Source organism: Coffea arabica, chromosome 2c (genome assembly GCF_036785885.1).
Source record: "Coffea arabica cultivar ET-39 chromosome 2c, Coffea Arabica ET-39 HiFi, whole genome shotgun sequence".
In the NCBI taxonomy this organism is placed as follows: domain Eukaryota; kingdom Viridiplantae; phylum Streptophyta; class Magnoliopsida; order Gentianales; family Rubiaceae; genus Coffea; species Coffea arabica.
This window is the reverse complement of record NC_092312.1, coordinates 6,814,724-6,841,320: the sequence shown is the minus strand read 5'-3', so window position 1 is coordinate 6,841,320 and position 26,597 is coordinate 6,814,724. Positions and strand designations below refer to the sequence as shown.

Here is a 26,597-nt window from a genome sequence, read left to right as displayed (position 1 = left end):
CAACAATCTTTACACGGCGGCTTAAAGTCCTCAAATACCACAAGATCCACTCTCGGTATACTTTCATCGGTCATTACAGTAGAAGCTTGTTCAGACAAGTATGTTTTGAGACCAAAATGCAAGCCCCGGTTGGTGCCAAGAACTCCTTTCCTAGTCAAAACGTACAGCAGACCTGATGTTTTGACCGACCAAAGTGTTGCCTCTGTTATATATTGTCACTAATCTTATCCTTACTCAAGGTTTATCTGGACGATTGCAGCTTCTTCTCCTTAATCTCCACAAGTCAAATAGACAAATAGTAGATTCAGGACGAGACAAAATTTAAAAGAAAACTATACTCTATGCTGCACTCAGAGCCGCCCGTTAAGTGTTAAAAATAAAATTTTCTAGATTTGTACTGTTAAATGGACGTGTATTTTTCCTTGCATGCATTACTTTATTTGAAGGGTGATCTTCGGATTCCTTTAAAAGCAAGTACCAAGTACAGACTTGTTAAACCTCAATAGTTTCCAGTTCTGCATTGTATCCATCGAGACAGTCTTCATGAGCTGATTCAGAAAAATTTTATTGGCAGCCATTCAGTCTAGAGTAGTGACCGATGACAAAGGTACATACATACTACATATACTGTCAATCTCTTGCCAGTAATTGGTTGTCATAGAAGTAATCTTTGTAGATGGAGCATCCAGTATATTATATCCTCTTTCTTGCTAGTGACGGGATTAACTTGTTCCCAAAAGGAAGATGTCAGTTTGATATTGAGATTTCATGGTATTTTAGTGCAAGGAGTGCTTGGGTAGGATAATAATCTGTTTTAACTTTTATTTCCTTTTTTTTTTTTTTGAATTTTCAGCATGATGTTAAGACAAGATTTGTTGCAGGATAATTAGGACTCTTTCGTTCTGTGGACCTGTATGACCTTTGAATTTTATCATGGAAATCGTACTTCATCAAAGATTGTCGTTATACTGCTGCCTATTGGTTTTCTAAATCTGTTCATCCATTTAACACCTTGGTCTCTCTCTCTTGTGAAGTTAACGCAGCTTGGTTTATTGTTTGATTAACACTCTGCAGGTATTACATAAGTGGAAACTCTTGTGAAGGTTATTGAAACTGCTGGAATGTTGTCTGAAAGTCGAGCACAAATACAAGCCTCAGAAGCCATCTCTTGTGCCTCAGTGAGATATGTATCAGAAAATCTACAGTTTTCCAGGATGAAGAACACAATTTTCCCTCAAGCTTCTTCTCAGCTCAATGGATACGGTAATAATTCAAGAACTCATTATGTAAAATCCACTAAAATGACATCAAATATGGGAAAAATTGACAGTATTCTTACCTTTGACAATTTCAGGATCCAACGAGTCCGTTTCTGATATCCCTCTACAAATAGACAGCAAATTGTACGTCACTGCTCTTCCGACTAACCTTTTCCCATTCTTGATTGTTCAGTTCGAGAAGTAATTGGTTCCTTTACTAGTTTTAGTCTAATTGAATCGAAACTTGACCTCTCGATATACAAATTTTTCCACTAGTAATTTCATACTTTCTCAACAGACATACATATGACAGCAACCTTTACACGGATTCAACTCCACATAACCAGCACGGAGTATTCACTATCTGCTCGCAGTCCCCTACTATCAACTATCAATCAGGTTCAATAAATCTCTCTTGTTCTCGCTGACAAATTCTATGATCAGGTTTTTCTAATCCGTTCTATAATTGTCATGCATTATTTTTCGCGACAACCATGGTTAGGTAGTCCTCAAGTCCTAACCACTCTCTAATGATTTATCTTTAATCTCATTTTCAGGGCCATCCCCATTAATGACCATCAAAAGTCTTGATTGCCCTCCTCTTGGAGCCAATCATTTCGGTACCAAGGCTACCATGCCTACCTACGACAGCAATATTGTTAAGCAGCAGCAATTGTCCCATGTTGAAGCGATTCCTGGACAACCAAATGAAATTGTATATGATTTATGATCCTGTCTTTAGTATTTGATTAATGATATCTGAAGTCATGTAACGAATCTTCCGAACGATGTCCAAACACAATAATTGAAGCAGGCGTGTCTTAATATTCGTCTTCACAATAGCTACTAATTCCAAGTTTAAATTTGGTCATTATATTTAATAGTTTTTTCTCCCTCATAGACCAAGTTGATTAACATATGAAATAGGATGATTGTGTATAGAAATCCGTCAGTTGATCGGGCCAAATGCTCCATGCTGATCAGTAATTGCGTGCAATCTCAAGTCAAACCTAGTGAATTGTGGTGGTTGTCAATGAGACAGAGCTGATGTAACTAATAAAGCATATTCATCACATATTAAAATCTGAGTTAAACTATTCAGAAGTTCTTGCTTCTTGCACCATTCACAGTTTTTTGTTGTTTTCCTATTTAATTTTCCTTATCCTTTTACTCCAGGGAACAATAAGAATTGCAAGGAAGCGTCCAATTGAAAATGCTGATATGACGAGCAGAAAAAGCCCTGAAACTATAGCAGGCAACAGACCACCCTTCCATACTGAATGGACGGCAAATAAGAAGATGGCAGTTTGTTTCCAAGATCATCAAGTCCCCAAGGAAGTTAAAGAAGTTCTGAAAGATAGAGTATGTGTACCTGCTTGGTTATGATAAATAATTTGTTATATATGCTGGATCATGTAAAAATTTGGAGTGATCCCTTGGTTGGATTTCTTTTCTTTTCTGTATTTCCGCCCTTAATTTTGACACATCTGCTGTACTTAAGGCATGCATCCGGAATTAATTAGAGTAGAATGCAGCATTAATTGGTGTGAACCAGTCTATTAGGTTAACACTAAAGCCATCAACCAGGAGCAAGAGAGCATTAAAAATTGGGATTAATAAGTTAAGACAAGAAAGTAGAAATTTAGTTCAATCATTGCACACATTCCGGTTCAAAATGACCAACTAGATACTTGACCGCGATGGATGTGTTTGGAGGCGGAATGTTTGCGTGTAAATCCTAAAACCAATAATGTCCTTTGCAATTGACTGTTATGCAGGTGCCTGTGAGGAGAAGCCAGAAGTTGGCTGACAAGATCACGGCTCTTCAAAAACTGGTGTCTCCATATGGTAAGGTAAGCCACCATTAGAAATTCAGGTCCACTGCACTAATTTGCCACTAAGGATTTTACTGGACAACCTTCTTTTGCATTATGTATACCTTCAATTGCAGCATTTATCATGCTTCTTAGATACTTGATTCCCAATCCTGACATGGAGTTGAATTTAACTGCAGACTGATACTGCCTCGGTGCTTCACGAGGCTTCAGTGTTTATCAAGGTTCTTCAAGATCAAATAGAGGTTTCAATCTAATCTCTAACAATTTTGCTTCCTTTGTAAAACATTTAGCATAAGTGGGGGTTAAACTGGCTACTCTCAGAGTCCCATAAAATGCAAAATCTAATGCTTTTAAGGAAGATTGCTCATCTTTTCGAAACATAATTACTTGGTAATTGAAAGGCTGTTATACATCGTTAAGGTCATCCAAACACTAATAAGGGCTAATCAGCAGGTTCTGCTAAAACATGAGAGCAGTCAACAAAGTGAAATGAGTAGCTTATCTTCAGAGCGTTCATTTCTCAACTTCTCTCGTTGCTTTTGTGCAGAATACTTTCAACAGGGTAAGAAGTACTTCTATGGACCACGAATATTCTCAATCAAAGGTATACAAACGTTTCACCTCCCAACACTAAAAGTTCTGTTAATGTTTGACATGAGCTTACCTTAAACATGAATATTGGAATTGATCCCTCTTGCTAATTGCTACTTTTAAACCCTATTTTCGTTAAACAGATCACCGGAGAGAGCCAATTTGATCTACGTAGCATGGGGTTTTGTTTGGTTCCAGTTTCACTGACTCGGAATCTCATCAGGGAGGATGCTTTCAATCCCTACTCTACGGCAAACACTAGCCTTCACAGAATACTTTGACACATTTTTAATTAGTTTCACCAGTTTTTAGTTTTACTCCCAACCATCTTGTCCTTTCCTATTTCATTTTCGAATATATCCACAGATTTCAAGTAATGAAAATCTTATCTGCAGCGGTAATGCATTGATCTTGTACTACTAACCTCCATTAGATTATTAACGACGTAATTCTGCAAAAAGACAGCAATTATTACCAGACACATAAAAGTCCGAAAGACCTTTACGATTAAGCTGTTTTGTCCTTTTATGATTATTGCATGATATTTGGAAAAGGTACAGAGAAAGCAGTCCAGTTTTTGTAAACTCCACTGTCTTTATTCCACTAGAATCATGCACTTTATCGTCAAATTATTCATAATTGTGTCATCTACGTACTTAAAGGACCTGTAAAGATACCAGCACATTTTAAGAAGGTTTACGAGTAGCATGAAAAGAGTAAATCTTATACACAATAATAACAGTCAGTCGTGTATACACTATTATTATTGAATTCATGATATGTGTGTAAAATTTGAATTGCATAGCTATCATGAATCCAACGCTCACAGTATATACACTCAGTGTAAGAAAAATTAATCCAACATAAAATGCTAGAAGCAACTTTTGTTTAAGAGGAACTCAAACATTGATTTCATGAATCGTAACCCTAGCTCCCAGTAGTTGATTTTCAAGAATAAAGAGAAAAAGGAAAGAGAACGAGTTGAGTGTTTTGTTACAAAGGTTCGTTCCCTTACCACAAAAAGGGGAAATTTTATATTGGTCCAGAATAACTATGAGTGGCAACTGTTGTAGTTACTATTCAAATTCTTGGTCCTGAGTAACCATGAGCAACCACGTCATAACTACTATTCAAATTCTCCCACCATAATTTCTTGAATCTATTTTTAAATGGATCTGTTTAATGGATGCTTATAGGATATTCGTTAAAATATATTTCAAGTGTCATGTTTTTAAAAATGTATGATTAATTAAAAAAAGTAAATAAATATAAGAGAGAATAGGTAAGATTAAATAAGAAAAGTATATAAATATAAGAAAAGGTAATAATTAGTAGTCTGTATATGTGTAGAGTAGATTAGGTGAATATTAGGTATACTAACGAGTACCCAACAAGTATCTGTTAGAAAACCCTTATAAATTGCTTCTGACTTAATAGGCTATTAAGGTGATTGAACACATTGCCCAAACAGCCCGTGATACAACATGCCCAAACAACCTATATAAACGTTAGCAGTGGTTTTATATTCTAAAGTGACTACGGAATTTGCTTATCATAAATATGTTTTTTAAAAAATAAACACGTAATCCAAGTGGATGTCCACTCAGCGACATGCCTCCAACTCTCATACTATAATGTTTTTTTTGGACATCATATTATCGACAAGATCTTTTTTTTTTCCCAAGTTTAGGTTTTCAAGTGGGTTGAACATATCAAAGCAAAATTTATTTAGGTTTGTTTGGATTGTGATTTATTTGTCAAAATATATTTGCTGACATCATCATTACAATTTCCAACACAACTTTTTATCTCACATACATCATATCACAAAAAGTGTTACAGTAAAAATATCTCTAATAATTCACAATCCAAACAAACCAAATATATTTTTAAGATCCACTTATGCCTGTCTATATCCAATGTCTCTTAAGTACTAAAAAATAAAAAAAAAAACAAATAAGTTTGCAGTAATTAGGCAGTCATCAACTTGCAATTAATACACAGTAAAATATATATATATACATATACACTATCGATGATTGAATTCGAAATTAACTGAAACTCTTTTGGTTTGTTTAATCGCTACAAGCTCAAAGAACACTTTATCAAAGGTAAAAATTAGCAGGGTAAGAAAACAAATGATTTCAAAACTATAGAGGTCCAAACTAGATATGTGAATAATTTGAGGGAAGCTTGTAGTAATTAATAGAACAGAGTCTGAATACTTTTCCTCCTGTAGTGTGGGCACATGGATGTCATTTACGCTGTGCGCCAGCCTTCCTGCCCATAACGTGGCAAAGCTTTTTACGTCAAATAATACGTGGCATCAATTTACTGGACCAAATTACTTCAACTTTCGCTGTCACCGGTCGCCTGTGATTCTGTTCTCCCATTTTAGAATTGAAAAGAAAACCCCAAAAAGTTAAAAAGCAACAGCGTATCCGAAAATTTTAGAAAAAGAGACCATATAAAATGCTATTGTAGTTGAAAGTGCCGTGCGAACTTTTAGTTATCTAATTCGTCCAATAAATTTTTTTTTTTTTTCATTTTAGTGTTTTGGCATGTCCATCCGTTGCAGTTTAATTATTATATTTAATTGGTAAATCAAATTGATTCTTTTGGCAAAAGTTTTCCAACTCTTTAACTAATAAATCTGACATAATTGCCATATTTAATTTTTCAAAATTGTGAAATATGCAACAATATATATGTTACACAACAAAAATTATACAAGACTACATGATTCAATAGTGATGACATAATTTTCGAACTACAAAATAAATTAGATGAAGCTCAATTTAGATTTACCTATGTATTACAATAATGCTTAAACTAAAATCGCATTCATTCAGATGCAATTGACTCAACTTTGAAATGATTATCTGAGCAATGCATTTGTACATCAATGGTGTATTATTTTATAATTATTTTAACAAAAATTTGCAGGGTAATCTGTATCCAACAACAAAACCTATTAATACCTGAAAAGAAAAAGGTGAATAATTGAATGTCATTTGTAGAAGTGGCAAAATGGATATATGGTTGATAAATGGTTTTAGTTAAATGGATAGTGGATCAAATTGATCCAATCCAATTAAAACCATTTAATAAATGGATCTAAATGGATGTCATTTAAATGGATAGTGTAAACCATGATCCATCCATTTATCCATTTACTCTCCCAAATCCTAAATTTAAGATCCAAATGCTTTTTTTCAAAAAATACAGATCCCCAAAGTTCTATTCTTAAATCACCTAAAACCTTTTGGTAATAACAAATGCTTGTACTACTACTCTATTTCAGTTCTTCATAAAATTAGTTTAGTTCCAAGAAAATTTAACTGCTGTGGTCAATTTAACCTTTCGTCATTACTTTAAATATCATTTTGTAAAGTAATGAACAATTAAGAACTTGGTTATATTTTTATAACTTTTGAATGAATTGAATACGGCTTTACAGTGAAAAGAAGTTTACGTTTCCAATTTTTTGCACTCCTGTTCAAGAGTGATGTCTTGAATAAAAGTGGAGTTCTAATAAAAAATCTTATGTTATTTGACAAGTAAAATATTTTCATTACATGTGCACGTAGTACCTAAAAATGTATGAAACTCCTTATTATACCATTGATATACAAGCTACCTTATATTACTTAGTAAATTAGGTGTCTTTTTTTTTTTTTGGATAGTTGGATTGGGTGATAAGGAGAGAGGGATTGCAAGTATGAGAATTTGGAAAAAAAAAAAAGTGTCATTTACATATCTTAACCAATGTTGTGGGGACACTCGTTAGAAAAATTCTTTTTATAAATAAAAGAATTAAAAAAATAAAAATTATTTTGACACTGCATGATGCATTCTCGCTTTTTTTTACTTAAGAATATAAATGTTTGCAATCATTACTACATGAGAGTTTAATTTAAAAAAAAACAAGAGTAGAGATTAAATTATAGGCCCTGTTTGGAAGCTTGGTTTTTTACCAAGTTTGTATAAAACTAGTTTTTTAACAACTTTTGCTACAGGAACCCCAAAAAACTTATCAAAAGTTTTTAACCTACACACTTAAAATATCCAAAACATAAAAAAAAAAAATTCCCTTCCCCTTTTCTTCTTCTTCCTCCCCCACCACCACCTCCATTGCCGGCTCCGTCACCAATTTCCGGTGCCGATGCCGGTGCCGGACAAGAATTTTTTTCCCCTATTTTTTTCCCTCTCCCCCTCTTCCTCCCCTGCCATCATCCTCTTGTCTTTTTTTTTTTTTCTCTCTACGTCCGGCGCAGAGGAGGGCGGCGAGGAGAGCAGAGGGAGGAAGAGGTGGCGGGGGAAAGGGGGAAGAGGCGGCGGGGGAAAGGGGGAAGGGGGAGACGGGGGTGGCGAGGGGGGCAGAGAGGAGCGGCGGAATGGGCTGGCGGAGGGGGGAGGGGGAAGGGGCAGAGAGGGGCGGCACAGATGGGGGCGGCAAGGGAGAGGGAGAAGGGCAGACGGGGGTGGCGAGGGGGGCAGACGGGGGCGGCGGAAGGGGCGCAGGGGGAAGGGGCAGAGGGTGGCGGAGGGAGGAGGGGGAAGGCGGGGCAGAGGGGGGCGGCGCAGATGGGGGCAGCAAGGGAGAGGGGGAAGGCGGGGCAGAGGGGGGTGGCTGGGGGAGGGGGAAGGCGGGGCAGCCGGGAGGTGGAGTTGCTGCTGGGGGTGCGCAGGTGACGGGGAAGAAGAAGAAGAAGAAGAAGAAGAAGAAAAAGAGAGGAAAGAAAAGAAAAAGGAAAGAAAGAAAAAGAAAAAGAAAAAGAAAGGGAAAGAGAAAAAAAAAAAAAAGAAAAAAAAAAGGAAAGGAAAAAAAAAGAAAAAAAAAAGTTTTTCACCTTACAAAAATTTCTACAAAATTTTTTCAAAAACTTCTACAGTACACTACAGTAAAGTTTTAGACAAACTCCCAAAAAACTCAGGTTCCAAACAGGCCCATAATTTTGAAAAGGATGGAAGAAGTCTAGGAACTAGAAGCAAACAAAATGCAATTAATGTTATTGGCAACTTGGCATGTGAGGAAGTTATGAAGGAAAGAATAGGTGGTCCCACAAAATTATTTTGACATATGAGGAAGTTATGAAGAAAAGAATAGATAGTAGGGGTGGGCGCGGGTCGGGTACCCGCCCCATTCACCATTTGGCTGACCCGACCCGCACCTTGCGGGTCAGCCATTTTCTGACCCTTACCCGCCCCGCATATCAGCGGGTACCCTATAACGGGTACCCACTGAGATAGGGTCGGATCAGCGGATACTCGCCCCGCCCCGTTTATCATTTAATTTTTTTAAAAAAATGATTTTTATACCAATTTAATTTTATATTTTACACATTCATCTAAAATTTAATAATTTTTTTCTAAAAAAAGGTTTCCCACCAAGAAACAAGCATATGAAGAGAATATAAGATAAAGAAAAAAAATTAAAAGAATTCAAAATCAATAAAAGTTTGAAATAAGTAGCACAATTTTTAATATATATGTTCCACATTAATTAAACTTTTTCTATAAAATATAAGATCATGGCCTTTACAAATGAATCTTGTAAATAAATTATAGTCTCTCATATTTGTAATGCAATTTGTTCAATAAAATTACTTATTTAGTTCTAACTTGTTATTTTATAGTGTGTGTATAAAAATAAAAATAAAAATATATATATGCGGGGCGGATCGGGTACCCGCGGGTTTTTAATTATGTGACCCTAACCCACCCCGTATCTTAGCGGATACCCGACCCTATTTTGACCCGATCAAATAATAAAAATCGGATATCCTAATTTTCGGATCGGATCGGATCGGATATGACGGGTTTTCGGGTTAGCGAATAATTTTGCCCACCCCTAATAGATAGTCCCACAAGATTTTATCTCACATTTTTATAAATGTGTTTTCTATTTTTTTAAGTTAAATGGATGTATATGGATAAGATGGATAATCCATCTAAATCCACCAACATAATTGGATTTAAATGGTTATCCATTTAAAACCATTGAATTTATATGGATAATCCAAATCCATTTAAGGTTGGTTTATATGGATGGATTGGTGGATATGAATCCATTTTGCCACTTCTAGTCATTTGTCTAATTTATGCCAAATGACCATATTTATACATTTAGCAAAAGTTTTCACAAAGTAGTGCAATTTTTCCTAACGTGAGGGTCAGACGAAACTTTGGGTAAAGTTCAGGGATCTTCGGGCAATTTATTCGAAGCCAATATAACTTTAAAAAAAAGAGAAAAAAACAGGAAAAGAAAAAGAGAGGAAAAGGAATAGGCCTCTTTCTTCTTAACCTCTCGGATTGAAAAGTCTATCTAAAACAGCAAAACTCTTTTATCGGAGCCCTAGATTTCCTCTCCTCCCATCGCTCTCTCCACGGATTTCTCCTCGTCTCGATTTGTCGCCTCAAAGCATGGTTAGTTCGTATTTTTGTTTTCTCTTTCTCCCTTATTTTTTCTTCTGATTGTACATATTTGTCATTTGTGTAAATATTCTTTTATATCCTGTATCTATGTGCTTTTGTTTTGGTTTAATTTATTTGGGTTGGATCTATTAATAACGTGGACATGGGTCTGACTTTTTAAAATTTTGATCCATTTCTGAGCATTCGTGATAAATTTAAGGTTGAATTAGGCCTGGATGGTCCCCGGATCTGATTTGATTTGGGCTTGGTTGATGGATATGACGTGTTTGTTTGATGATCGGAATTTTTTCTTTTGTGTTTGTGGCTATTTTGAGGGTGTATAAATATAATTGGTACGTGCAAATATGGATTCGACTTCGCCACATTTTTTTATCTTTAAATAGAAGTGAAAAATTAAGAATTAAGGATCCTAATCATTTAGTTCAAGACGCAGTTTTGGTCGATGGATAGATCATCTTCTTAGACGTCGTGTACCCGTAAATACCCTTTGTTCTTGGGGTCTGTGGTATTGATTGCTTTATAACACTAAGAAGCTTATGATCCTGCTGCAAGTCCAATAATTGATTATTTTAAACTTGGAGCTACGGATTACGGGCTCGAGAACCAAAATGCCTGCCTTCTCGTACTCCTCGTGCTTGGTTCTCTATCCCAATTGGTATTGTATCCTGTTCAAACTAAGCTGTATCAGGAACAGTTCCAATGCCCTATCTAATTCTGTTCCTGAAGATGACTAATCGCAGTCCAATGGGAATTCTGTGGTGCTAAATTTTGCCTATTCTCAGACAAAATGTCATGATTTTGCTGCACTACATGTAGCTTTCATAGAACTGAACTCATAGGCATGAATATGAATACAAAAAGTTGCTATTGCCAGTGAACTTGCCTAATTTTCTTTCTGGGGTTGTCTTTTTCCCTTCTCATTCTTTTGTACTAGAAGTTGGTAGTAGGGAAATATTGCCTGTGGCATTCTGGTATTCAGGCCAAAACTTTCTTACAAGTTTTTAGAAGATTAGACATCAAAGTTCCAATTGGAAGTTTGTAAATAAGCTGGACAAGGAGGACACAAAAAGTATAATCAGAGGCCTGCATTTTTAAGCTGGAAAAACAGGTTTTACAAGGAATCTTTTTGACAAACTGATGCTTCTAAGATTATTGGGCATTACTAAAATGCATACCTGTGTCTAATGGTCTCTATTCTCTGTCTTTTGGATGGTTTTGAGATAAAAGCTCTGTCAAAAATGTAGGCTAACGCAGCATCGGGCATGGCTGTTCATGATGATTGTAAGCTGAAGTTCTTAGAATTGAAGGCAAAAAGAACTTATCGCTTCATAATTTATAAGATCGAAGAGAAGCAAAAGCAGGTTATCGTGGAAAAGCTTGGTGAGCCTGCAAATGGCTATGAAGAATTCACTGCAAACCTACCTGCTGATGAGTGCCGATATGCTGTCTATGACTATGACTTTATGACTGAGGAAAATGTCCCCAAGAGCAGAATCTTTTTTATTGCTTGGTTAGTAAATCTAGCACATTGTTTTATCTCGTAAATATTCAACTTAATCTTTTTTTTTCTATTTCCTAGTGTATTTGGTCTGATAGTTCTATGCAATTGTGAAGGTCGCCGGATACATCTAAAGTCAGAAGCAAGATGATCTATGCAAGCTCTAAGGACAGGTTCAAGAGGGAGCTTGATGGTATCCAGGTAGAGTTGCAAGCAACAGATCCTACAGAAATTGGGCTTGATGTTATCAAAAGCCGAGCTGGTGGAGCTGCTTGAGTTGTCATTCTTGCAGATGAGGGTCCTCCATACGGCATGCGTTGCTTATGTTAAATGTTTATATTTGTGTCAAAGTAGAACTTGCTTAGATGATATATCCGATTGTTGTTCATCTTTTCATTGCGTCTTGGCTTCATGAAACTTGGGTGATCTCGCGTATACTATCAGTGTTATTTGTGGATTTATTTACTACTTGGGTGTGATTTATCAAGCAGGATGTTGTGTCTTGTGCGCAGGGATAGATTTAATGTTTGTAGCTTGATGCCCCTTTTCCGTATATTTTTAATTCTGTACTGGCATGGCTTTGACCAATGTTAATCTCTTTTTCGATCCAAAAGAATCGCTGGTTGCAATGAAATGCGCTTTGCTCTGTGTTTCTTTTAGTTTTAGACTCTCTTTGCCAAACTCACTCAAAGCCTTATTTTGTTCCGAGGACTGAGAATTGGGCTGGGCTAGCTGTAACTTTTTCCTTCAAAGCCTCAAAGCTCAGGACCTTCTTGTATTTGGGAGTGCTTCGAGTAGGCCGTGAAGTTGGGAGTATTGTAAGTTACCAAGTCACCCAACGGAGTATGGTGGGTTTTATTGGGCAATATATTTAAATATATTATGTATGTATACATATTAATGATTATTTTTTTTTGTATTAATATAATTTTTTTAATTAATCAGTTATAGCTCTCTCCTGTATTTATATAATTTTCTTAAATAATCTTACTTTTTCAAAAAATTTTGCACCTAAAGTACGTCCTAATGAGTATTCAATGGATATCTTTTAAATGACTTTGCATATGTAAGCACCTTCCATTATTAAGCATTAAACTTATAATTCTGAATTCGGGCAATTTTTTTTTTTTTTTGCTTTTATTGGTATGGCATTGCAATGTAGTCAAAGAAAACTGATTTTGATAAACCATTTAATTTTCTTTTTGGGTATGGTAAAATTTTTCGGTGAAGTGCACGATAAGGACAATGTAAAAGACGTATGATGTTTTAAGATTTTTTAAAATTCTACATGGTGTTCCAGTACAAAACAAAAGAAGCAAGTAGAGAACTTCAAAGAGTGGATATAAGTCTTATTAGACCATATTGTACATTTCCCTTGGCTCTCCAATCTTTCGTATGAAGTCGATTTGAGGATGCTCAGGGGCAGCTCGAATAGTGCTGTTCACGAATCGAGTCGAGCGCGAGCGGTTTGAATATGAGTTCGACTCGAGTTCGGTCAATATCGAATTCGAGTCGAGTTCGAGCTAATCAAGTCGAACTCGAATTCAAAAATATTAAACTTATTGGTTCGCGAGTGGCTCATGAGCTGGATTATATATATTTTTTATTTTTTATTTTAATAGTAAAATTATATATATCCCTAATATTTTATTATTTATTAAAAAAATTATTATTTTAGTTATTTTAAAAAATAAAATAATTATTTTTTATTTTTAAATAAAATAATAATTAATTTTTTTATTTTTCTAAGCTCGAACTTGAGCTTGACATTTTGACCTCGTCGAGTTCGAGTTCGAGTTTTATGAAATTAATTAGAGACTCGACTCGATAAGATCAAAACTCGACTCAACTCATTTGTTTGCACCCATAAGCTCGAAGTACTCCCAATTAGGAATCAGTTTCGACTTCTACATGTGCGATGCAAGAATCAAGATCCCACTGCATAAGTCCCAGAGACTAGATTTTGCATTTAGACTATTTCTGTGTCCAGAAATCATTCATTAATAGCCCAAAGAGCCACCTCTAGCTCAGTCGTCATTGGCTCATTGCCTCACATCGATTCCCGGTAGCCTAGCAAAAAAGCCGTCTGTTTTTCAGATTAGTCCAGCTGCCCATCCTTGGAAAGCTCTCAGTAATTTTCAATAATCATCCGATTTTCTTGATAGCATTGCATGATGTTGTGCTTGTGAAAAGTTCTTCTAAGTAAGATCTCGAAATATGCCCCCGCGTGAATGGTCCAGCGGCAGCGCCTCTCACCAGTGAACCTTGAGGTCATAAGTTCGAGTCTCCGCTCCGCTGGATTCCTCCACGCACTTAACGCGTTCGGGCCAAGTTGGGGCGCCGGGCCCGAACAGCAGAGGATTAGTCGGGCCCCGTAAAAATAGACTCGAACACCCCTGTGTCGACAAAAAAAAAAAAAAAATCTCGAAATGTTTCTATATTCCGCAAAATGATTTGGAGAATATGGAAGCGAACATTTTACAAGACTTTTACGTGGCCTTCTACAATTAGCACTAACAATTGATGATTGTTTAGGAAAGTGGGCAAATAGGTAGCGACAACATCCCAATTCAAAAGTGTAATTTGTGCTTTACTTTTGCTGAAATTGATGTCTGAAACATACAACATAATTCGAACATTAGCTTAGTAGGGTTGAAACTTGAAACCAAAATTAAAAAAAAATGGACAATGAATGGAGAAAGGGTTGAAACAAGACCATGGGTTGCTTAGGATTTTAGGATGAATGACAAAAAATACAGACCATGAATGATCAGTTATTTAGGATTTTAGGCTACTTGACAGCTTTGGACTTTGAGTTTCATCCCCAGAAAAACAGTGGGGCAAAAAAAAAAAGTTCAAAAAGGAAAAAGGAAAAAAAAAAGAAAAAGAAAAAGAAAAAAGAACCAGGTAGCCTAGTATTTTGATGAACTTTAGCATATAAAGATCAGTGGTCTCACTATTGCAGATTTAATTCATGAGAATTGTTGTACCATGTAATTATGTATCTTCCTTAGTTGCGTTGCATGAACCAAGAGGAGCCATTCTTCCTCGTCTCGTCTTCTCACATGCTCTTTGCTTTAATCTAAAAGCTTAGATCAATAGCAGTTAGCAGAATTATCTCGCTCCGCTGTGTCTGGTGACTAGTTAACCATGACAAATATGTTTGCCTAGGTGAGGAAGATGTTTATGAGACATGCTAATTCAAAGTTGAAGCCGCACTTACAATCCCTTTCAACACTAGCCAGCAGGACCCCATCTTTATCCTTCACCAAACCTCAAAATTTCCCCAACCACCAAAACCTCCTTGGCCTCCTGTCCTCCTGTAAAGACCCCAAGAATCTTGAGCAAGTTCATGCCGTTTTGATCACCGCTGGACTCGGTTTTGACATTTCATCAAACACCCACCTGATCAACCATTACTCTTCCTTCCAAAAATGCCAACTTTCTCGATTAGTATTCGATTCCTTGCCAAACCCTGGTGTGATTTTGTGGAACTCAATGATCAGAGCCTACACAAGAACAAACCAACACAAAGAAGCCCTCCAACTTTACCGCGTAATGCGAGAAAATTTGGTCCGACCAGACAATTACACTTTCACTTTTGTACTCAAAGCCTGCACTGGAATTTTAGATTTAAAAGAGGGCAATCTTGTTCATCGAGAAATAGTCGAAAGAAGGCTTGAAAACGACGTCTTCATTGCTACTGCACTTGTCGACATGTACTGTAAATTTGGTGATTTAGAGCGTGCCAGAGAGGTATTTGATAAGATGCCTAGCAAGGATGTTGTGGCTTGGAACGCTATGATTTCAGGGCTATCGCTGAGTGCGGAGCCGAATGAGGCCTTGGAACTTTTTAAGTATATGCAGTTGGATAGTAGGGTGGAGCCGAATGCTGTCAGCTTGTTAAATTTGTTTCCTGCAGTTTGTAAGCTGATGGATGCAAAAGCTTGTATGTCCATGCACGGTTTTGTGTGGAGGAGGAATTTTCCAACTACAGTTTTGAATGGATTGATTGATGCGTATGCGAAATGTGGATATTGTAATGAAGCTCGAATGATTTTTGATAGAATGGCGGGGAAAGATGATGTTACGTGGGGGACAATGATGGCTGGCTATGCATACAATGGGTGGTTTTGTCAGGTTTTGGAGTTGTTTGATTGTTTGAAGAGGAAGAATCTGGAGATGAATAAGGTTTCAGCTGTGAATGCTTTGTTGGCAGCCTCTGAGATGAGGGATTTTGAGAAGGGGCTGGAAATTCATGATTATGCAGTAAGACAAAGGATTGATTCGGATGTTATGCTATCTACTTCTCTGATGACCATGTATGCAAAGTGTGGAGAAGTAGAGAAGGCGATGGAGTTGTTTTGGGGGATTCGAGAAAGGGATTTAGTTGCTTGGTCAGCAATTATAGCTGCTTTTGCGCAATCTGGCAATTATGAAGAGGCTCTCTCTGTTTTTCGGGAAATGCAGAATGAGAAATTGAAGGCTAATGCAGTGACTTTAGTGAGTGTTCTTCCAGCTTGTGGTGAATTATATTGTGTGAAGCTGGGGAAGAGCTTGCACTGCTATGCTGTCAAATATGCTATTGACTCTGATTTATCTGTTGGGACAGCCCTAGTTTCCATGTATGCAAAATGTGATATGTTTTCTTCAGCATTGATTGTGTTCCATGGGCTGCCAAATAAAGAGGTTGTTACATGGAATGCTTTGATAAATGGCTATGCACAGGTTGGTGATCCTTACCATGTGATGGAGATGTTTTCCAAATTAAGATTAGCTGGGTTACACCCAGATTCTGGTACAATGGCTGGTGTGCTTCCAGCTTGTGCCATATTAGGTGACTTATGCCTAGGAAGCTGCATCCATGGACAAATTATCAAATACGGTTTTGAGTCAAACTGCCATATGAAGAATGCTCTAATGGATATGTATGCCAAATGCAGAAGCCTGCCATCAGCTGAAGTCATATTTAAACACCTTGAGTCCTTTAAAGATGAGGTATCATGGAATATAATGATTGCAGGATACATGTACAATGGATGTGCTAAGGAAGCCATTTCTACATTTTATCATATGATATCAGAGGCTTTCCAACCTAATTTGGTCACAATTGTGAGCATCCTGCCAGCAACTACATATTTGACTGCCCTTAGAGAAGGTATGGTTGTTCATACATATGTAATCCTAAGAGGATTTCAGTCTCATACACTTGTTGCAAATGGTCTCATCGACATGTATGCAAAATGTGGCCGCCTAGATTATTCAGAACAAATATTCACTGAGATGAATCACAAGAATACGATTTCTTGGAATGCCATGATTGCTGCATATTCAGTTCATGGGCTAGGTGATCGTGCTCTTGAAACTTTTTATCTCATGCAAGAGAGTGAGGCCAAAATTGATTCTATTTCTTTCATTAGTGTCTTGTCTGCTTGCAGACACTCAGGATTAACCGAAGAAGGTAAAAAAATATTTAACTCCATGAAGCAAAAATACGGTCTTGAACCAGGTTTGGAACACTATGCATGTATGGTGGACCTGTTAGGGCGTGCTGGATTCCTTGATGAAGTTATGGATTTGATAAAGCAAATGCCTATGCGACCTGATGCTGGTGTTTGGGGAGCATTGCTTGATGCATCTAGAATGCATTCTAATCTTAAATTAGGTGAGCTAGCACTGAAAAATCTCACCGACCTTGAGCTGGGGAACCGTGCCCATTATATAGTGCTATCAAACTTGTATTCTCAATCAGGTAGGTGGGATGATGCAACAAATGCGAGATCAAGTATGAAGGGGACAGGACTGAAAAAGACTCCAGGATGTAGTTGGGTTGAAGTAAAGGAGGATGCCTTGCCTTGCATATTGTGTAGGTAACTCAGGCTTCTACTTCAGAGCACGAGTCACAAATGAGTTGTTTGGAGTAAAAGTGGCAATTGGGTATTCTTTCCTGATAAGAGCGCTGCCAATCATGTTGATAAAATGACTTCTTGAGTATGATAGCAAAACACATACCACAACACCTCTGCTGCGGACAAATAGTGGGGTGGCAAGGCAAACTGCCTTCCTTTTTGCCGCCAGAGAAGGTTTGGTGGCTGTTAGAACTGTTTAGATCAAAACTTAGTAATGTCTTTCCTCTCCAAATTTCCTTTGATCTTGATGGTTCTCGTTCTTCCTCCAACTTCTCTCCTTGAAAATTTACAGGATAACAAGAGTACCTCATGACGGTCGAAGGTATGGTGTTCATTATGAAACTCAAGGTACTTATAGCAAATTATGCAATGGTAAGAGAAGGGTCCTAACAACAAATATAGTGGAAAATGTTGTATCATATTCCCACCTATGGCAGTCCCATTTTATGGCTGTGACTTGTTTCAGAACCTGATTTGAGGGTATTGACTTGAATAAGAATTTTTGGTAAGATATAAGCTGCATTTATTCAAATCCATTAGCAACGAGTTTTCTCACACTCCGCAAAAATGGGGAACAGAAGAAGGCCCGCCAGACGCGGCTTGCATTCAACTCTTGTTTGTTTGCAGAATGGTGCAGGCAAAATTGATATGTTGTTGCTCAAGCCTTGTTCAGACCAGCACTCAGTTTGAAGCCGGACACATCTCCAAAGAAGTCTTGGTTGCTGCCGTCTTGTTTAGCTAATTCTTTTACTTATTCATGATAAAGAATTGATGCATCACAATCTTAATTTAATTAAATGTGCCTTAGAATATACGGGATTCGTATTTACAATAAAAAGTTAAGTAGATCCACCCATTCCTCAATCAATCACAACCCCCCCCCCTCCCCCCAAAGAACCAAAAACAAAAAAAAAACAAAAAAAAGAGAAAGAAACATTGACACTCGCAAAAGAATTTTTGGATAAACTTTGAATCAATTTTCCTTCATGTCTTGTGGAATCCTAATGATGAAATCGATAATTAGGAGTCCTAATGATGAAATCGATAATTATCAATCACTGGTTGCCAAAGTTTACGAACTTTCACTACCCCACGCAATTATCAAAGGGAATGATAAACAGCTTTGTTTAGTAAAAAAAAAAAATAGAAATAAACATTTAGAGAGTGAATAAATAAGAAAATATTTGTTTATGTTAAAAACTACATTGTGTAAGGAAGCTAATAAGAGATTAAAACATAAAATTATTGAGAAGAAAAAAGAGAGAAAAAGAAAGCAAGTTAGTCAATTCACTTCATATTAAGGGGCATGTAAGCCATTTTATCATATTTTCAAACGGAAATGTTCATGGTGATTGATAGTTGATCGTTAACTTCAGGGGGTAAATTGCTGATAAAATAAGTTTAGAAGGGTAAACAATTAGGTATGGGAGCTTTCTTTAGGCGGGAAAGTGATCCCATAATGGGCGGACTGCCTCCAACGCAGCACAGAAGGGCCTATAGCTCAGTGGTAGAGCATTTGACTGCAGATCAAGAGGTCACCGGTTCGAACCCGGTTGGGCCCTAAGCGATTTCCGCCATTGTTTTGCCCATTGCATTCTACTCAAGCACTTGTCGTTTTCTCACGTTCACGAATTTATTTTCAGTGTTAATGATGCTCGAGCACTCTTGTTCTCTTAGGTTGGGCATCATGCCTAGAAACACGCACGTAGTAATTAACCAAATTTTTCCTCACGAAAAGCAAAGCATTCTTCACATTGCTTTGGTAAGGGTGATAACAGCAATTTATCCCCCCTTTGCGTCCATTTGTTTCAGAGGAAGATAGGCTTGGCTCTTTTTTTTTTTTTTTTTTTTTTAAACGGTAGAATTCTTATAATCTAATCTATCCTAATATAGAGGAAAGGGGAGGGGAATTCGATGTGAGTAGAGACTCCATCGAAGAAAGCCAATTAAAGCTGTAAGGCTGTCACCTAAAATGGCAATTTGATGAAACCCTGACCTTCCACCCCATCAAGAGAGGTGGTAGCCACTGAGCTAGAGCTCTGTGGTTATGCTTGGCTCCTTAACTGCCACAGAAGTCCCTCAAAGAAAAGGTGTCAAGGAGGGGAGAAAAAATCAACAATTTTTCGTACAAATTCTTCTACAAATGGATTGATTCGTTTCAAGATGAAAATGGGTGCCATTGCGAGAGCGAATACATCCCTTAACGGGAAACCTAGAAGTAGTTAAATTAATTTCTTCTGGAGTAAAATGGAAATCAAAGAGCAAAAGAAAATTCTCTTTCTTCGAACTCCAACCTCCAGACCCAGAAAAGGTTTCTTAGAGGAAATTTCTAGTCTACACCATTTACGTGACGAAAAGATCGTAAGCCCAATTTCCATCCTCACACATTTCAAACCGTGCTTATACTGAATAAATTTGACATGTATCATTAGGAGAGAAGTTTTTATGCAAGGTACAAATCCTTGTCCTTTTATCCGAACATGAACCCCATGCTCCTGCAATGTCAAAGAGCTAGTTGCTAACAGATCGTCCTGTTTCCAAATACATTCATCATTACTCGAACTGCCAGGTCATCTCAGTTTGGAAAGACAGGAAGATTTACCAAGTATAATAATTTCTCCTCATCCCTTCATAACTAGTAGGTCGATGGGTCTGAGGAGGACAGAGATACTAGTATTCATAATATTGAAAGAGTTTCCTAGCGAAATCTAGGATAAATCAACATGAATAGATACACTACAGAATGAAGTGATTACTCGAAAGCCTCCACCATATCAAGCCAATCCTATAAATTCAATAAAGAATGAACCAACACTTGCAAGCATGGCACCAGCTAGATTAAGCATTGCAAACGAATGATTCATTCAAATCTATTCTGCATGACCTCCTTTAGAGTACAGCAGATTCCAGTAAAACGCGGAAGGCATTGACAAAATAGGTTCAAGTTCCAATCACACAACTTCATGATCTCATCCCTGTCCAATGCAATGCTTTCTGTATCAAGGACACGGGGGACACATGCAAACAAAAATGATCAGAAAAGTATATTCTAATCAATTAAGGTGACACGTAATATCATGGAAAATAAACTGAATACAATGCATATTACCTCTTCATCGTCAAACCAAAACTCTAGACTGCCAAGAAAAAGCTTCCAAATTGTGTACTTCTTTCCTCACTTTCTGAATGTAATGCTCCAAGGAATACACATAGTCATCCATGCTATCAGTCAACATTGCATCTTCAGCTAATTTTACTGCTGCCATTTGGGACAGTTGAAAATTTTCACAAGCGCGTTGCAATTTCCTAGCAAGATCTTCCTCTCCAAGCATCAGAAGGGACATTAAAAGAGATTTAATCTCGTGTTTTGCTCCAGTAGCCAAAGCCATTCCATTCAAATGTTCAACCAAAGCCATCTCCTCACCAGGGCTACAAGCAAGTTTTCATATAGAAGATGAGAATGTGACCGATTCAAATCTCACAGCTTATAGAAGTAGACAAAAAAAACTCAATCTTTGTACAAATCATATACCTGCCAGCACGAATTTTTCCCTTATTTCGCTGACGCCCTCTCCCCTTCGTAGAGGTTGAACTGATCGAAGCAGCTGAACCCCTCCTTGTCCTGTCCATGAAAGATGTTGGGTTAGTTTTCAGGCATGAGGGAAGCTATTGGATGCCACTGACAAAAGTCAATCAGCTCAAAAAGTAACTAGTTCACGTTCCGGATGCATTTTCAGTACGACGGGTCATCAAAGCAAAGAACGAATGCAAAAATAAGAAGTGCAAGATCATCAGCAACAAAAGGAAAAATTCTGTCGGTACATATCTAGCAGGCAAAAAATAAATTTAGGGGACTAAGAAATTAGGGGACGTGCACATCCAACATTCTACCCTAAAGTGAAGCAACAGTAGAATAAGCAATATAGGCATGAGGGATACCCAGTGGTGTATGCACTCATTCCACTAAAACTACTGCTCACTTCTGAAGCAGTTTCATCATCAAGCTCAGCTACTGACTGCTCATCTGACCGAAGCTTTGCAGCAAGGAATAACCTCCTCTGTCGAACAGCTAGGTAGCGTGCCACATACTTCCCTACTTTCTCTAAACCCTCCTCATATTCACCAATCAGCAAGTTGGCACACTCAAGACAAGCAATTTTCACTTCTGAGACTAAATCATCCCTCAAGTGAAGGAAGGCAATCCTCAGAGCCTCCTCCCAATCCCTTGCACTAACCAAAAGATCAATACCTGCCTTGACATCACCACAGTACTCCAAGGCTATTGTGGCAGCATCTCCTGGTTTACCAAGTGCCTGGAGCTCCTCGCAGAGTTCATATGCCAGCTGTATTACTTCCTCCTTCCCAGATTTGATCAGCCCAGCAACTGTAAGAACTCCTCTCCAATTACCAGAAGAACGATAAGCTTTCAGAGCTTTTTCCAAAGAAGAACAACACAAGTAAGTGACAGCAGCATCTTCAAAGGATTTCATTGAACTCAAATGATCTCCCCATGCATCAAGAATTTGTGCTTTTTTAACAGGATCGCTGATGAGTTTCAGACCCAAGGGGAAGAGCTGAGGATAACTTCTCATGAGCCTCATGCAATCTTCATAATAACCATCTCCAGCTGAAACAAGATGTCGCAAAGCATTTTCATACCTTTGCAGTCTAAGGTCAATATTATATTGCATTAATGCAGCTGGCATACGTTCTAATTCTTGAAGAAATGGAAGAAATTCTTTTGGATCCTTCTGTGAGTTTAATGCAACCATAGCTCCTAGTTTCAAATCATAAATTCCTAAAGCAGCTTCAAAAACTGCTTCTGGATCAGACAACCACAACAGATGCTTTAAAGATTCCTCAGCAGAAGGATAATTGTTCCGTCCTGGACCATCAGAACCTGATAGCTCCATTTGTCGGACAAATTTTATCCTTGTCAAAGCCTCCTCAAGAGCTGGAGGTTGGCTTTGAGCCAATGTAGTCAAAATGCAAAGTTCCCTTGAAGGACTTTCCACTATTTGCTCCTCCAGGGCCTTTCTTATCGCCAACAAGACAGCAGAAATCTTGCTGTTACTATCAGAATTGTCAGCATATCCAGATTTTACAGTGTTCAACTCCTTTTGACAAGGTAGCAATATGTAATCCTTATACAACGTCTCCATCACATTTCCATTTGTGATAGCACAAACAAACTCAGTTATATAGCTCAAGTTGCTCACCTGTTTCACAAATTCTGGAGCTGACTGAATAAAGGCTTTCAAACCACAGTGGTCAACAATAACATTAAAGTCTATCCTATGTCGCCGTATCATGTATAGCGCATCTCTAAAGCGCCCCTGGACCAAGGCATTGATGATTGAGGCCAGAACCAGTTTCCTTGGGTAGACACATTCAAGATTTCCACGAATTGTTTGAATAACGACAGCAGACTCATCTCCATGTAGCACACCTATAACCCTAGCACCTCTTTCCCATATGTTTATATAGTTTCTTCCATCATCTCCAGTTCTAGTCTTGAAAGCAGGTAGGAAATTCCCATATTTAACAGCCAGTTGTTCATTTTGAATATCAGCAATGTCTACAATAAATAGCAGATCCTGTTTAGTTGAAAGAATCAAATGTGCTATTGATTGGTCTGTGGCATTCGAATAAAATGAGAAACTGCTGCAGTTGTCACATAATATCCTTCGACCGACTTGAAGCCTTCCATTGTCATCAAGTCCAAAAAGTAAAGCCTTCTGTGACACGAACCCCTCAGCAAGAGCCAAAGTCATCCATGGGCATGATGATGAGAAACACATGTCATCACATTTCTGAAGAGGAACCACTCTGTTGCCCCCTAACTTCGACAAATATTGGACTATTTTTCCACCATCAAACTGAATATATGCTGAACATCTATTTAGTGGGCCAGGGATTATTCCAATTACCCGTTCTTCAACAGAAATTTGGTTGGAAATTTTAGCTTGCCAGCCTGTGGATGTTACAGGACCAGGTTTATGATCTTCAGAACACATGACCTGAATTTCTTGCAGGTAATAGGCAGGCAGCCCATCCTTGCTAGAAAAGTTTCCTAATGAGCAATTAATCTGATTAACGGTAAAATGAGAAACACTAAGAAGTACATGTGAGTCCAACCATGCCAGGTGAGTAAAAGATCCAAATCCAATATCACATGAGGCAGCCTCAACACTGACTTCAGTGCCTTCTAGCTCCTCCCACATATCTATTTCAGGAAGCTCTACAATACACAACCTGCCATCTGATAAAAATGTGGCCAGATTATGTTTAGAACCGTGAGAAAAGAAAGCCATACTTCGAACTGCACTGGGAAATTTTAAACTAAATAAATACATAGGAGGGGGAATCAGAGAAACAGAAAGTGGGGTGACTAGTATCTTGGAGTCATCAATTACAAATGCTGTTGAGTTATCCATGACAGCTGTGATCCACATGAAATTGTATATCATTATCTGGCCATCGACAGTCCAACTTATCAACTGTAGTGGCTTTGTTGGATCCCAGATGAATTTAACTCCATCCTGCTTTAAGTATCTAATCTCTTGTTTCAAATACCAATGATTATTATTGAAGAACCAAATCTTGATAGACTCATGATCTTCACCTCTAACCACAAATGCAAGAAGCTCAGAGTTACAATTCCACTTCAAAGAGTCTACCTTTACATCAGTGTTATCATTAACACCAAATGAGCTTCGTTGCAACCCATTCTTCTCAAAGAAAACTATTGATGGGGAATTCTTTTCTTCCCTTCGATCATAAACAGATGCAATTTTTGCGCCACTGGGCATCCAGTCCAAAACTGCTCCCATGAAACCCATTGGTTCTGAGACAGAGTGAAGTGCACCTGAATCTCGTTCCCAAACTTTAAGTTTTTTACGTAAGGGAAGTGCATCATGCACTTTGCTTAGGGTTGCAAAGAATTTGCCATCACCTCGCCAAGAAATGGGACTCTCACAAGAATAGTTGGAGGAGACAGCTGGTTCATCTGAAAGAAAAGGTAGATTATCAAAAGGCTTAATTACCCACACCAACTTGATATGAAGAGCTAGCAGTGTAAAAAAAGATCAAGTAATATAGGAAGAAGTCCTTACGTACGTCAACATCCCCAGGATGATCATCCAGTGCCATCTCATATAGCACATCCCAATCATGCGTCATCACTAGTATTTGACCGAAGCCAGTAACGACACCAAGCAAATCTCCATCTGGACTAGGCGAAATGCACTTTATGCCACCCTCCACTCGCCCGACCACTTCTGTGGTACCATCATCCACAATATATAGCAAGAGAAGCCCATACGAAGTCCCAATTATCAGTGCTTCCTTCTCCATCAGATAATCCATGGAAGTAATGTAATCTCCCGGTTCCATATCAATAGAGTCAGCTGCTGCAGATAATGAAGCTGAACCCCATGTTCCTTCATCCTGGCACAAAATCCCACATGTCAGGTATGTCTACACTCCTCTTTATACACATGTAACAACTACCGAAACAACAAGCTGGAAGAGTAAATATTCAGCCAAAGACCTTTTAGATGGCACTGATCAGTTATTAGGGGGTTAAAAAAAAAGAAATAAAGAACGTAGTCCTCGTAATTGTATTGGTCAGCTTGGTTCCGGACCTCTAAATGGGTAGGGAAGCTTTGTTCTTTTGCAAAATCTTGATCATTTACAGGGACCTATCTCTCAAGCCACTTTTTGGAATTTACTAATCCATTGTTCAAACCCTCCGTAACAACCATCATTGATAATAGGCGTAAATGATTTCATATCTAATCGCTACTACTTTCATGCATGCCAATTAGCACAAATTGAATTAAAGCCCAGCCTTTTTCTTTACTCAATTTGTCAAGGTTAAAACTTTTTTTTTACAACAATAATTCAAATCTTCCGCGCCAAAGCGAAAAGAAGAATACGATAGACAGTACAAACTGAAACGAAAAACGATTCAGAGGAAAAAGAGATTACTTGAGGAGATGGAATATGAGTTGTGTATATGAAGTTGGCCGAGGAGGCGAAGAAGATACGGTTGCGTTCAATATCAAATGCTGCAAATTGGACAACTTCATCTTCCGAGTGTAATTGAAGCTTCGACGGTAGCTCCCATGAGAGCTTCAGATTATTCATTTCTACTCTAACGAAGTTCTATCAACCAGATGAAAGCCTAACCAGAACCCTAGCTAAGAAAGATTCTCATGAGCATGAAAAAGGATATAAGCTCTGCGAAATACTCCAACTGCTGAGGTTTTATTGACAACTAGGGTATAAGCACTGAGAAAAGAAGAGGTTTGCTCCTGTCGGACGACCAAAAATAAATCATAATAATAGAAGAATTACTCCTTAATGAGGTTTACAATTTAAAAGGCTGTCTTTTGAGTTTTTTTTTTTTTTTTTTTTTAAGTGCGAGTTTTGGAATTGCAAATAGTAATATGGAGTACAATAATATAGGATCACAATTGATGTACACTTAAATTTCAATTCTTTTCTTCAAAATATAGATTCTAATGGTTCAAATTCAACCATAGGATTAACCTTAATTGTCGCCCACGCCAAAATATGTCGCTCAGCCAAAATAAAACTGTTGAAATATTTAATTATAAATTCTATTTTGAGAAGTTTTATGTTGAAAAAAAAGTTATGCTACAAATTAGTGATATAGATTTATTTTAAATCGAGCATTACTGCTAGATAACGAAAGATGGATAACTTAACATTATATTAAATTGAGCAAAACAAGAATTTCTTGTACAAGATAAACAACAATTCAAAGAAAAATAAACACTTTTTTGATAGGATTGGTTTGCATATGAATCATATCTACTGAAGCCAATAATTTCAAGCTATCTTTGTTTTCAACTTACATATAACATTTTCTCCATGAGTAATTTTTTGTTTATTTTTATGCCATTATTTTTTCCATGATAATTTTGTTGAGCAACTTTTGTTTCTCTTTAATAGCTTTTCAAAATTTTCATTTTTTATTGAGTTATCAATGAACCTTGATTGTCCCAATTTGCAAAATGCAAGCGTGTGAGAATAC

General features: G+C 37.6%; 4 protein-coding genes and 1 non-coding gene across 7 annotated transcripts; 4 read left to right on the top strand and 1 right to left on the bottom strand.

Annotated features, from left to right (window-relative positions):
• The first annotated feature begins 421 nt into the window (after positions 1–421).
• LOC113725511 (uncharacterized) lies at positions 422–4,089 on the top strand. Its single transcript, XM_027248718.2, has 10 exons — positions 422–607; positions 1,075–1,263; positions 1,355–1,403; positions 1,558–1,658; positions 1,817–1,974; positions 2,436–2,621; positions 3,038–3,112; positions 3,274–3,339; positions 3,645–3,701; positions 3,832–4,089. Exons 2-10 carry the CDS (start codon positions 1,122–1,124, stop codon positions 3,967–3,969), a joined length of 972 nt encoding a protein of 323 aa, XP_027104519.1. The 5' UTR covers positions 422–607; positions 1,075–1,121; the 3' UTR covers positions 3,970–4,089.
• A 5,854-nt stretch (positions 4,090–9,943) lies between these two features.
• On the top strand, positions 9,944–12,135 carry LOC113725510 (actin-depolymerizing factor 2). The gene is made up of 3 exons (XM_027248717.2): positions 9,944–10,117; positions 11,371–11,636; positions 11,741–12,135. The coding sequence occupies exons 1-3, from the start codon at positions 10,115–10,117 to the stop codon at positions 11,898–11,900; spliced, it is 429 nt and encodes a 142-aa protein (XP_027104518.1). The 5' UTR covers positions 9,944–10,114; the 3' UTR covers positions 11,901–12,135.
• A 2,307-nt stretch (positions 12,136–14,442) lies between these two features.
• LOC113725509 (pentatricopeptide repeat-containing protein At2g39620-like) lies at positions 14,443–18,345 on the top strand. The gene is made up of 2 exons (XM_027248715.2): positions 14,443–17,707; positions 17,826–18,345. Exon 1 carries the CDS (start codon positions 14,805–14,807, stop codon positions 17,496–17,498), a length of 2,694 nt encoding a protein of 897 aa, XP_027104516.1. The 5' UTR covers positions 14,443–14,804; the 3' UTR covers positions 17,499–17,707; positions 17,826–18,345.
• Positions 18,346–19,023: 678 nt separating this feature from the next.
• TRNAC-GCA (transfer RNA cysteine (anticodon GCA)) lies at positions 19,024–19,095 on the top strand. The gene has a single exon. It is a non-coding gene; the product is annotated as a tRNA-Cys (tRNA).
• Positions 19,096–20,139: 1,044 nt separating this feature from the next.
• On the bottom strand, positions 20,140–25,885 carry LOC113725508 (elongator complex protein 1). Of its 3 annotated transcripts, none has more exons than XM_027248713.2 (6): positions 25,526–25,885; positions 24,649–24,982; positions 21,473–24,542; positions 21,066–21,155; positions 20,643–20,962; positions 20,140–20,527 (listed from the first exon to the last, which is right to left on the bottom strand). In XM_027248713.2, the coding sequence occupies exons 1-5, from the start codon at positions 25,682–25,684 to the stop codon at positions 20,653–20,655; spliced, it is 3,963 nt and encodes a 1,320-aa protein (XP_027104514.1). In that variant the 5' UTR covers positions 25,685–25,885; the 3' UTR covers positions 20,140–20,527; positions 20,643–20,652. The 3 variants fall into 3 exon arrangements, with proteins under 3 accessions (XP_027104514.1, XP_027104515.1, XP_071930067.1); XM_027248714.2 differs by having other exon boundaries at positions 20,422–20,527; positions 24,653–24,982; positions 25,526–25,878; XM_072073966.1 differs by lacking the exon at positions 20,140–20,527 and having other exon boundaries at positions 20,799–20,962; positions 21,514–24,542; positions 25,526–25,824.
• Between the last annotated feature and the right edge of the window lie 712 nt (positions 25,886–26,597).